This window comes from Notolepis coatsorum (genome assembly GCF_963971535.1).
Source record: "Notolepis coatsorum genome assembly, chromosome: 3".
NCBI lineage: Eukaryota > Metazoa > Chordata > Actinopteri > Aulopiformes > Paralepididae > Notolepis > Notolepis coatsorum.
In genome coordinates, this window is record NC_140167.1 from 188,710,365 (window position 1) to 188,723,906 (window position 13,542).

The 13,542-nt window shown below is 44.0% G+C and overlaps 1 protein-coding gene across 1 annotated transcript in view; it reads right to left on the bottom strand.

Moving 5' to 3' along the window:
- Positions 1-260: 260 nt before the first annotated feature.
- The window catches only part of fgf14 (fibroblast growth factor 14), a gene marked incomplete at both ends in the record, with an annotated part of 375,117 nt that continues 361,835 nt past the window's right edge, over positions 261-13,542 (bottom strand). The window contains 2 exon segments of the mRNA XM_084311478.1: positions 261-403; positions 2,205-2,403. Coding sequence (XP_084167604.1) covers positions 261-403; positions 2,205-2,403 — 342 coding nt within the window.

Here is a 13,542-nt window from a genome sequence, read left to right on the forward strand (position 1 = left end):
AGGAGGAGGAGGAGGAGGAGGAGGAGGAGATAGGAGGAGGAGGAGAAAGGAGGAGGAGGAGCGGAAGGAGGAGAAGAAAGGGGGAGGTTCGCTTGGGGTCTGATCCACGGAAGGAAGAGGAGGTTTTTGAGTCTTGGTAGGGAGAAAGTCCTGGTGCCTCCATCGTCTCCCTTCCGCCCCCTTTCTCTCCTCTTTCACACACACACACACACAGACACGTGCGCGCACACAAACACACACTCTGCGCTGGTGAGGTGTGGCTATGTGGCAGGCTTATCCGGCTTGCTGACAGGTTTTCCTCCGTTCATCACCGCTGGCTCGGTTGTGCTTTTGGTGGCCGGTGCCGCTGTCTTTGGCACCGTCTCCCCGACGTCATGCAATGATGGCTCTCTGTACATGGCGACTGGAGGAGAGACAGAGAGGGGGGGGGGGGGGGGGGGGGGGGGGTTGTTAAAGTCCCATCAATCCGAGATTGCAGTATGGCATAACCCAATCCCCCCTCCCCCACCCCCTACCGAAAGACCAACCCGCCACTACACTCTCAAAAAAGCAGGATGAGTTGTCCTTAAAGGAACACGCCAACATTTTGGGAATTAGCTTATCGTCTTCTCCAGAGAGAGACAAGAAGATATATACCAGTTTCTTCTCTGTGCGTTCAGTAGAAAGCCATCTGGCTGCACGTTAGCCTAGCTTAGCACAATGAATGGAAGCAGATAGTGCCGGTTAGCCTAGGCTAACATGCAGCCAGATAGATTTCTACTGAACGCACAGAGAGGAAACTGGTATCTATCTTCTTTTTCAGACGATAAGCTAATTTCCCCAAATGTTGGTGTGTTCCTTTAACGAAATGCGTCGAGATGTGTTAACGAGTCGTGCCAAAAGTCATGTTGCTATTAACAGTTGCGTTGCTTTTAACACATCTGTATGTGCAACGCATCCTGTATTATTTCAACACATCCTCTTTTAGATTGTACCAGTGTGGTCTACATATTGATTTATTAGATTGTACAGATGTACACATTTTATCCTTATCTGAGCCTTTGATACCATGACTGACATTGTATATTTTTAAGGGCTGTCTTTTTTTCTTTTGATTCAATCTCTTTGATTGCATCTGTAGGGCCTGCGGTCATAAAGAAATGCATGGAAATAATGGTTAGGGAAATTAATCATAAGTACATAGCATCACAGGAGTCTTCAATAACGTTGAATGGTGATCCTTTTTGTGAATACATTTGTTCACTGATGTAACAATATCTTTGTTGGCAGACGGCAACAAACTGCTACTAAGCATAATGATGTGATTCCTTTATTATTATTATTATTTATTTGTTTGTACAGGTGCACAAACAGACCCTTTGGACACGCTTCAAACCCCAAACTGTATTATTTTTATATTTTTTTGAAGAACACAATCCGCTATATTGTGTCACTTAGCAACCATCCTAACAGTCCCATTATTCAGAGTTTCGCAGTCCGTGCACCACAGCTGTGTTACTGTCAGGACTGTATGATTTCAACAGTTTAAATAATAGACACTAATCAGGCTGGGGGTGGGAGGGGGGTTGATGTGGGGCATCTGTCGCCATGCCATAAAGTATCAGTGTTTCACGGCTAGACCGGCAGGGCTGTTCCCGCTCCTTACGGCAGCAGTAAATTAAGAATCGGCTGATGAACACAAATTATGTGTCGGGAGGGATATCTTTTGCATCGTGGTGCACGGTGAAAACGCCTCACCCGGAGTAAACGCTAAAGCTATCGTTGAAAATGATCAGAGTAATAAGAGGATATGGATGTTGTCAGTAGCCGAGATGGTCTGTAATAAGAGGATATAATAATACTAATAACTTTATTTATATAGCACCTTTCATACATGGATTGCAGCTCAAAGTGCTTCGCAGCAAATAGCATATCAGGAACCTTATTAAAATGTGCATACAGTTGACAGAATAAAAGCAATGCATAAAGTGCAGACATAAGAATAGGTATAAAAGACAATAAAAGTAGTGCAATGTAGAAAGTGCAGACAGTGTTGCTCGAAAGCATGTGACACCCCACACATCCATCCCCACCACATCCCCATCCAAGACACACCCCCTGATAAAGCATGTCATGGCCAAAGGAAAGCACAAACAGCCACCCCACGGATATAGATATGAATGTTGTCAGTAGCCGAGACTGTCTGTAAGGCGTCTGTTGCTTACCCTCTAATGGCTTGGGCAGGAAGTGAGCAGCTGGTTTGGTTTTCTTCACTCGATTCCCCTTCATGGCTTGACCCTCTTTATTGAGCCCTAAGAACCAAGCTCTCCCCGATTCCTGTTGTCTGTACAACATGGACGAGTAGATCACGTAGTAGTTCTCAAACACCGACTCTTTGAACTTGCATTCTGCCGTGAAGAGTTCCTGCAAGGACACACAAGACACGGCTATCAGAACAGGAGACTTGGGGAATGAAAACATTAAGACATCTCCCAGACGACCTTGGGAGATATGAGGTGAGTCACGTTTGTAATCCATGTTTGATCGCGGTGCCACATACATACGGACGCCACAGATCGAAACGTCATGTCTGTTTCATGTTGTGCTGTGTACAGGTTAATGTCCAGCACCGAAACCGCCTGGTTCAGTAAAGTGGACTCTGTGCTGTGCTTCCACCTGTCTTAAAAATAACTGCAGTGCCCTGCGCTATCTACTGCAGACAGTCCAACTGACTATAATCATGCCTGATTTAAGCCAGGCATAATGGCCCCGGACTGATCAAATCTAACTCTCATCATTCTCTCCTTGGCCTTAACATTGACATCAGAAGTACAGAGCATTGGTTTAGCCAATTAGCTCATGTTCCCAGCAGAAAACACATTAGTCCCTGACCCCAGCACCTCAGCAATGGTGCAATCGACTGTGTGTGCGTCTGAAGACAAAGGCTCCTGCAGATCCTCCATCCACTGTTCATCAAAGTGTTTTCACAGAAGTTGAATAGAGCATCGATGTATTTACACAAGGGCCATTTTGCTCTTATGTCATGCCCAGGTTTGGATTCCTTCCCACCCTGTTCCCACCTTGAGAATCCCAACCTGAGCATGACATGAGAGCAAAATGGCCACCGTGTGAACATGGTCAATTGGCGGATACCCAGGAAGGAGCATTCCTAGCAATTTGTCTGCCTCTTCTAGTGCCAGTTTGTGCACTCTTGCCTTACTGTATATACATTCTGTGAGTAACGATATAATGAATCCAATGACGACACCATCCTGTACACAATTCCTCAATGACAAATGAACACAGAGGAAGCACCACATCTCTCACTGCTGTGCCTCATTCATCTTAGACCTGGCTAAACATAAAGAGCATTTCCACGTTGTTCTGCATGGCTAAACATAAAGAGCATTTCCCCATTGTCTTGCCTGGCAAAAAATAAAGGCATTCATTCGGGCGTATTAATTAAAGCAGGTTCGCCATTAGAGTCTGTGTACGTCTGTTCTGAGGGGTTCACCCAAAGCTAGTTCAAAACACCACCAGCTACATGCAGAAATCCTCCCAGTACACCCTATACTGTAAATAAATGTCTGTCCGAATTCAAAGAGTTTGATTAAATATATATGAAGGGATTTGGCTCTTATAATTGACCCATTGCACTGAATAAGTCTGTTTTAAAAGATGTTGGACAGCCCATGTATTTGTAAAGTTGATCTAAATCACTAAATCACAGTGTGAACTATTCAACCTTGACTGTCTTTAACTATGAGTGAAAACAACACTTTAACCTACCATCTTTAGATAATAAAGTACTCATCCTCTACTGTCTTTATCTGAGTGAACACAACACTCTAACTTACCATCTTTAGATAATAAGGTACTCAACCTCTAATGTCTTTAACTATGAGTGAACACAACACTTTAACTCACCATCTTTAGATAATACAGTACTCAACCTTTACTGTCTTTAACCATAAGTGAACACAACACTAACTCTTTAGATAATAAAGTTTGAAAACATTGTTCCTTTGAAAACGTAAAAACGGACTTATACGGTTCTTCATCTGAGGTATTCAGTTGATACATTTCATCAGTGGGACATGTTATCATGAGTGCTTGTGCAACGCGTTACGCGTGCATTGATATCTTACGATGGCCGTTTCTGAACCGAAGACCATTAAAACGCCATTGGCCCCATAGATGTGAAGCTCGATCATATTTTCACTCAGCCATTCCAGCTCGACGATGAGGAAGGACTGTTATGTGCTGCTGTTAAATCTCCCATCTGTCCCAGGGGTTATTTAAGGCCTAAAAACTCCCAGTCCTGAACACACCGCGCACCAGGCCGTAATAGCCATTATTAGCCCGGCGCTAAATTACTCCTGTCAGGGTTTAACCGCCAGCCTGTGTTCCGCTGAAAGCAGGGCAGCGCAGAAAGGAACTCTGCGAGACACTTTAGACTCACCATAATAAGCATGAGAGGCGGCAGGCTGTATTTTGAGAGCCCCGTCTTTATCCCTGATGGAAGACCAGCGCTAAGTGGAAAGCATGTATGCATAGCATGATTACAACACCAGGGTTTTAGAGAGCAGCCGCTGAAAGCCACAGCGGGACACGCTTGCGGTTCTGCACACTAGAATTACATCGACAAGTGCTCGATACTGCCAACGGCCTCGCTGACGGGGACGAGGGGTGGTGACTGTGCACAGAGTGTATGACGTGTTCGCGACACTCACTCTTTTCAGGACAAAGGCAAATATTTTTGACTGTAGGAGAATTTGGAATGCTAGTTATAATGCTAGTTATAAGTAGTAGCCCTGCTGGTCTCTGACAAGAACAAGTTACAGGTTGAAAAAACCCTCAGCTCGGAACTAGGAAGAATCTGCATATGGCTCGCTGATAACAAACTATCATTACACATGGGCAAAACAGAGTCCATTCTCTTCAGTTCAAATAACAAACTCAGCAAGACCGACGGCTTCTCAGTTACAGTGGGTGACAATATTGTCACAAGGAAAGATGAAATTACCTACCTGGGTTCCATCCTAGAGGCTAATCTCTCCTGTGACAAAATGGCATCCAATGTAATAAAAAAAGTCAACCAACGAACTCGATTCTTGTACCGGATCTCCTCTCTGGTAAACAAGAATACCCTGAAGACTCTGGCAGGAGCACTCATTCAGGGGTACTACGACTATGCTTGCACCTCATGGTACCAAAGCACCTCAAAGGCGCTAAAAACAAAATTACAAACATCTCAAAACAAACTGGTCAGACTACTGCTTGACCTTACTCCTAGAACCCACCTCACCCCTGCCCACTTTGACAACCTAGGATGGCTTAGAGTAGACGACAGAGTACAGCAACTTGCAATGGGCCTGGTCTACAAGATACACTACACGACCAAGGTACCCATGTACATGTCAAAATACTTCCCAAAGGTCAGTGAATACCACGATCACAACACCAGAGGGAGCTCCACAAATCATGTTAAACCCAGATTCGGCTCAAATAAGGGACTAAACACGTTTCGCAATTATGCCACATCAATGTGGAACGCCCTACCCAAAGCTGTAAAGGAATGTGGATCACTACCCACTTTCAAAACCTCTCTCAAGGGACACCTACGGGAGACTGCAATTCAACACTGGCCCCTGTAAATATCCTAACCCAACCCCCTCCAATGTACAGTCATTTACCTAGTATGGTTTTGTTAATAGTCCAATGTACAATTTTGTTTGTTTGTACAGTGTCTCCTCCCCCCCCCCCCTCAATGTACAGTTTTGCTTGTTTATACAGTGTGCCCCCCCCCCCCCAAACCACCTCCAATGTAAATTACCCAGTATGGTTGTCAATATCCCAATGTACCCAACCCCCCCTACCCAACCTCCTCCAATGTACAGTTTCTACGTCAAATGTATATACTCCCTTTTCTTGACTCCTTCTGTATCACAAACAGTACTGTATTTGCAAATCTGGTATGTCATAAATGTATAGATGTAGCAGTACTGACTATCTGTATGTCATGTATGTCATATATGTCCTGATGAATTGAAAATGGGGGACCCTGATGTAAACAAGACGAAAGTCTTTCTCTGGTCTGCATCCCCTTAAAGGTGCTATGCATTATAAATGTCATTTTTCAGTCTCTAGCATTGTATTATAGTAATAGGAGTTCGTATCAATGTGTTTTTGGGCCTAAATACTATATTGGCGAATTCCTCAGCTACAGCCCATCCCCTCTTTGCCTCTAGTAAATCAGGTCATGTTGATTTGACGACCTGGTGCACGTCACAGGGCGCTGTTTATAGCGCACGGTGATGTGATTGGCTCTGTGGTTTTAGTAATGCCTGCCTCCATTCTTGCTACCTGCAGGGTGGAAGGTTTGTCCAGAAGATCACTAATCAGCTGAAGCCTGATGCGGTTCCCTCGGTCTTCGACAGACAGACCGGCGTTAGCTCTCGGGACTCGGGAGCGATCGCTAGCTACTTAGCACCAGCCGGGGCCGGCGTTAGCAACCGGGAGCGTCGTTGAGCATTCAGCCTGCTGGCTACCTAGATCCACTTCAACCAGCGTCGCGGAGCATTCAGCCTGCTGGCTACACAGCTTGTCGGTGTGCTAATAGCCTCTGCAAGCTAACGGTAGCTGGCTAAACAGCTTGTCGGTGTGCTGGAGCCTTTGCAAGCTAACGGTAGCTGGCTACACAGCTTGTCGGTGTGCTGGAGCCTCTGCAAGCTAACGTTAGCTGGCTCCAGGCTATTAGCACATCGACAAGCTGCTGGAGCTCCCGACGCTCGGCTGGTTGAAGTGGATCTAGGTAGCCAGCAGGCTGAATGCTCCGCGACGCTCCCGGTTGCTATCATGTGCAGGTCCTCTTCTCAGACCTGTGTGGCAAAGCACTGCACACGCATCATGCAAGCTACACATCGCTGCATGTTGATCAATGGTGGCCCACTCGGTGCATCACAGTGGGCTACTATTGTGCTAACAACAACCGCGGTGTCCGGCTTATCGGCCGGCATGAGTGCTCGATTTGGGGTGGTTCTCTCCTCCTTGTGTGCCCCCGTTCTCGCGGGTGTCCTGCCGGGGAGCTTGTGGACGCGACAACAGCGGCGGCCGTAGCGTTAGTTAGCTCATAGCTATTGTGTACCACTAGCGTTACGGCGGGCTCGAGCACCCTACGGCTGCCGCCGTTGTCGCGTCCATGGGCTCCCCGGCAGGGTACCCGTGGGGACGGGGGTGTACAGAGAGGAGAGAACCATTTTGTGTCGGGCGTGCATGCCGGCCAGCGAGCCGGACGTCGGGATATGTTGTTAGCACAATAGCTACCAAGCTAAGCTATGTTAGCTTCTAACGGTGTATACACAATATGTAAAAAATAGGGAAACAATATGTACAACGACACAATGATTTACATTATTACAAATATGGTAACGTGGTTGTGGCTTTTACAAATAGTGGTAACATATATATAGATAGACAGTACTGCTACATCTCTATATTTATGACATACCATATTTGTATTGCTTCAGTACTGCTATGATGGAGACCAGAGAAAGACTTTCGTCTTGTTTACATCAGGGTCCCCCAATTTCAATTCATGGTAACATATTATATATATATAGATAGACAGTACTGCTACATCTCTATATTTATGACATACCATATTTGTATGTAACCTGAAACCTAATCTCTGACGGGGAGATGGGCGGAGCTATTTGGTGGGTGGCTGTCACTCAAAGCATTCTGCTAGTATGGGTGGAGCCAAGCCAATAATAGCCTGCTTTCATGAGGCTGAAAAATGCTGGTTTTGAGTACAAGATTAGAAATATAAAACAATGATTATTTTTGGAATACAAATTACAGATGTGTTACATAGACTCACAGGAAGTGTGTAAAGTTGCCCAAATAGTGCTAGGAATAGCAGTGCATAACCCCTAACAATTGTGTGTATTGAGCTGTACTGTATTGTACCCATTCTGCAATCTGTTAATAAAGTTTTCAATCAATCAATCAATCAAAGAAAAAAGAAAGGGAAAGACCCGCTGAGACCACCACCCCCGAGGTCCAAGCAACCACGCCATCATCTTCACCTCGATCTATAATGGATTTCAACTGTACTGCCGGATTATTCCACATTGCAATTGTTGCCTCCTTCGCTAATACACAATGTGCAAATACATCACAATCCATGCCCTGAGAGCAAGCGAGCGGGTTCCAGCGCATAGCTGCTGCTGTCAGCCCAGCAAGAAGAGTTTGTGTTTCCATAAGTGACAAACACCAAATTAGAAGAGTCATTCCGACCTAACACATTGGGCATTAATCTCAAACAATTTGGAAAGTTTTTCAGCAACCGACACCCAGAAACCAGCCACTGGGGGACACTTCCAGAACACATGTAAGACACACACACACCCGGATGGGAGGGATAAAAGTAACTGAAGTTACTCTTAACTGTGTCAAGGACACATAAGCAAAGCTAAACAGTACATATCATTACATATCACCCGCATGTAATTGTTTTTTTTTTATACATTTTTTTTTATTATTACTTACATGAAAACAAGACAACACAATAACCACAATAACAATACACAGAACTTCACAGGGAGATAACAGAAACAATAATAATACAGAAATAACAAATTATTAAAAAAAACAAAAGAAAACAGAGTACAACATTTTTAAAATTTAAAGGGGTACTATCTCATAAATGGCCTTTCCCAGTATTCAGCACCGGCCGTGCGGCCCTATATTAATAAAACGTATGTCTCTAATTCTCAAAAAGGCGTATTCTTCCAATTCACTTCACAACATTCACCCTCACCGAACTGAGTCATCTCAAAATGTGCATATCAGTGATGTCAGAGATTTCCCAGCTGCATAACAATGTGGCAGTTGCCACCGGGCCACACAGTGGTTGGAGCCCAGCCTCAAAACGGCCTAAGGTCCTGAGGTAGAAAAACGCTGCTTTTGAGTACCCGAATAGAAATACAAAACAATGAACCTTCTTGAAAAACAAAAACCTACAGAGGTGTTCCATAGACTCACAGGAACCGTGTAAAAGTGCCCAAATAGTGAAGAAATAGCAAAATTGCTCCCCCCCAATAAAATCCCCCCAGTTAAGGGGAGACACTGCAGGTGAATAGGGTAAAAAAATTAACTAATAGATATCACAATGAAACTTTCCCAGTTGATTACTTATATTAAGACAATACTTTTTTGTATTACAAGTTTTCTGAAATTGTATGTTTAAATATGCAAATGAGGCATGATCTACTTAAATATGCACTAATTTGCATATAATTCCAGGACAGAAATCTGAACATTGGATAAAGCCATTTTCAAAATTATAGTTTCATTTTGTTGACATATTAGAGCCAAAGGTTATTACAGAGGGTATTTTGGATATCTCTTTTTATCACTCCATAAATCAGAAAATACTCCATTCAGTCCATTTTTATGGTAAAATTCCATATTTCGCCATGTTTTTAGGAATAAAATGTGATATAAATCAGGGTATGAATGCGATATCAACAAACCCTTCTGTAAATACCTTCAGAACATAGATATGAATAGAACTGGAAAGTTTGGTGTATGTGAGTGCTACTGAAGTGGAGATTTCTGGCTCAGAGTATGAGGAAAAACTCTTAAAACTCATTTTCGGGAAAACGCCTTCAAAGTTCTGTATTGTAAAATGCCATACTTTCTTTTTTAAACAGATATTTACAAACACAATACCTAATCAAACCATTAGTAATAGACAACCTAAACACATGCCTGATAACTGAATAATAATAATAATGATGTTATTGAACTGAACTGAACTACACACAGGCTACAAACAGTGTAGTACAGTGTAGTACCCCCTAATAGGCAAAACATATTTGAATAGATATCACTATGAAACTTTCCCAATTTGTTATGTACATATAAACTAAGAAAAAATATATTGCAAGTTTTCTGAAATCTATGTTTATATATGCAAATGAGGCACTTCCCCATTAAATATGTGCACATTTATGGATGCAATAAGGCAAAATGATGTAAAATAAACAACTAAATGTGTGTTATTGACGTTTTATTGTCACTAGTTTCATAGAAGACATGTTTAGGAAGCAAAATATAACAAAATCTCAAAATCAACAAAAAAAGTATATTTGACTATTCACCTGCAGTGTCTCGCCTTAAAGTCAAGAGGACAACACAAAAGACAAGACAGACAAGACATTTCCTCCTCCCCCTCCCCCGAGATCGCCGGACTCCCCCGGACAAGCACCCCAACCCCGCTCAGCCGCACACGGCGGTTCTGACCTTTTCAGCTGCTGCGACCCACAGTTAAATCCCAGCCTGCCCTACCCCAATCACCCGCGCCGTGGATATCTCAAGATAAATCACATCCAACAGTGTTAGGGACCAGTTAATCACTGTGAGCTTCTCAGGCTCCTTCCATCTCAATGCTATTAGCTTCTTCGCTGCTGTGACGCCCGCTAGGATAACCCTTTTTTGTTGTACGGACGCGGGTAGTGTTGTTATATCGTTCAGGAGTAGCGTAACAGCTGTGAATGGGATTGTTAAGCCACATAGATCTGAAAGTTTGTCCGTTATTGACCTCCAGAAGCGGGCTACTGGTGGGCAATCCCAATACATATGCATATAAGTGCCAGTGGCCCTTTGAGAGCACAAAGTGCACCGAGAGTCGGTTACCAGTCCCATAGCAAATAGCTTCCTAGGTATAAGATAGGTCCTATGAATATAATTAAAATTTATTTGCTGGTGATTGGGGTTGCGGGAGGACAATGCCACATTTGTTCAAACCTCATCCCAGTCAAACTCGGGGTCCAACTCCGGGATATCCCCACGCCAGATTGTATCCAATGATACATTTTTATACGTGGATTGAATTAAGAGCGTATAAAAGTCTGAGACAAACCCTCTGGAGGTTGTCCTGTCCACTATGAGCCTGAGGAAGGGGTGTGGGTGCAAAGCTTGAGCCCACGGCACGCCATGCGCCCTCAGCGCTGACCTTAGTTGAAGGTAAAGAAAGAAGGACTCGCCGGGAAGATCATAAAATTCTTTTAAGTCCTGAAACGCTCGAAGGCCGTTCTTATCATAAATATCCCCCAGAGTATGAACTCCCCTCCTTTGCCATTGAGGAATACTAACCGGTTTGTGCCCAACAAGTAGTTGCTGGTTATTAAAAATTGGAGAGTCCAGGTGCCATGGGCATTTAACCGCACACGACTTCTGTACATTACGCCATGTTTGGATCACGTGAGTTGTGGTCGGTCCATATCATAGTCGGCATTTTGAAATAGGGATAGTGGAGTATACTACATCCTGTAATCTTAGCGGTGAGACCGCCGCCGCTTCTAAGGAGCGCCAAGATACAGCATCTACAGGGTCGAGCCAGCACATCAGAGGTCTCAGTGAAAAGGACCAGAAATAAAGCTTAAAATCAGGGATTGCGAGGCCCCCATCTTGTTTCCTACGTTGAGTGGTAGCTCTTTTGATTCTCGGTTTGTTATTCCAGATAAACTTAGATATCATCGATTGTACCTTGCGCCAGTGGTCTATTGGAGGGGGCAGGGGGAGCATTGAGCTAACAAAATGTATCCTAGGCAGGACGTTCATTTTGATTATGGAAGCCCGGGCTTGTAAGGAGTTAGGAAGGGACGACCATCTATCTAGATCCTGGTGTATTTTATCATAAGTACCCGTGAAGTTGTATTCAGTAGTTTGACTTAGTGTGGGGAATATCTCTATGCCTAAGTATTTAAAATGTTCCACTATGGGGATATCAGCTGGTAGTCGCACCGCCTTGGCCAGCTCATTAAGAGGTAGGCAGGCTGATTTGTTCCAGTTAATCTTAAAGCCTGACAATTTACCAAAGTCGTAGATTATTTCCAGTAATTTTGTGGCCGACTGGGAGGGGTCATTCATAAAAATCAGTAGGTCATCTGCATAGAGAGCAATTTTGTGTGGTGTATTATTGATCATTATGGGGACGATGTCCTCCGATTGCCTAATAAATTGGGCCAATGGTTCGAGGGAAAGCGCGAATAGTCCTGGGCTCAGAGGACAACCCTGTCTAGAAGATCTGGAGACTTGAAAAAGTGTGGAACAGTTTTTGCCTGTCAGTATCATCGCCGACGGCGAGGCATACAGGACTTTAATCATATGAATAAAACTCTTTCCAAGTCCCATAACCTCAAGTACCTTCCACAGGTATGACCATTCTAGTCTGTCAAATGCCTTCATGGCATCCAAGGACAGAACTGTGGCCGGAGCTGTATTGTCTTTACTGTTATCGATTACATGTAACAGCCTCCTAATATTATCTGCAGCCAGGCGCCCCGGGATAAAACCAGTTTGATCACAGTGTACCAGTACCGTCATAAATTTCTGCAGGCGGCGGGCCAGTACCTTGGCAAACACTTTAAGATCGGCCCCGAGAAGACTCAAGGGCCTATAACTACCACAGTCATTGGGAACTCTATCCTTCTTGAGAAGTAAAGAAATCAATGCCATGTTGACATCTCTTGAGAACTCCCCTTGTTCGATAGCGCAATTGATCATATCGAGCATTGGTCCCAGAAAGCTAAATATACCTCGGGTGGAATCCCATCCCAGCCTGGTGCCTTACCCCTTTGCATTTCAGCAATCGTCTCCCTAAGTTCCATAAGAGTGATCGGTTTCCCCAGTTCCTTAGCCTCTTCCTCAGAAATGTGGGGTATCTCAAGCCCGCCAATGAACGATTCAAATTTAGAATTATCGAAATTAACCTCTGAGCTATATAACTGTGAGTAAAACTCTTTAAAAGTGTCGTTGATCTTTTTCGAATCAGTAGTGACTGTTCCCTGTCGCGTCTTGATCGAAGGAATATCCGAGAAATTATCATTTGAGCGTATTTTCATTGCCAGTAGATGGCTAGGCCTGGAACCGTGAAAGTAGTAATTTTGCCTTGTCCTATGTATCAAGAACTCAGACTGTTCTTTAAGTATGGAGTTTATTTCTTTCTGTTGTGTGTTTAGTCGTTCACTATAGTTAGCTTGCAAAGATGTGTATAGGTCCGCGTATAATGTTTCCAGTCCTTCTAGTTTTTTTTACCGGGATTTACGCAAATTGGAGGCGAAAAGTGTGACATGACCCCTGATAAATCCCTTCAATGCGTTCCACAGGACCCTAGGGTCTTCGACTGTGCCGACGTTGATCTTCAAGAATTCAACTAGTTTACTCCTGAACTCAGTACAGAAATCATCGCTTTTTAATAAGGTTGAGTTAAAACGCCATCTGGGAGCTCTCGTGGAGAGCTTGCCAAAGGTTGCTATAAGGGAAATCCCCTTGTGGTCTGAGAGAGCTAGGGGAACCAATGAGACGTCGAAACTATCAAAAATATTAGGGGACGCGAACGCATAGTCTATTCGAGAGAAGGTTTTGTGTCTGGCTGACAGGTGAGAGTAATCCTTGAGGGTAGGGCTGGGCGATATGGCCTAAATATGATATCACGATATTTTCTGACCTTTCGGCGATACACGATACGCATCACGATGTTTTTCTTTTTTC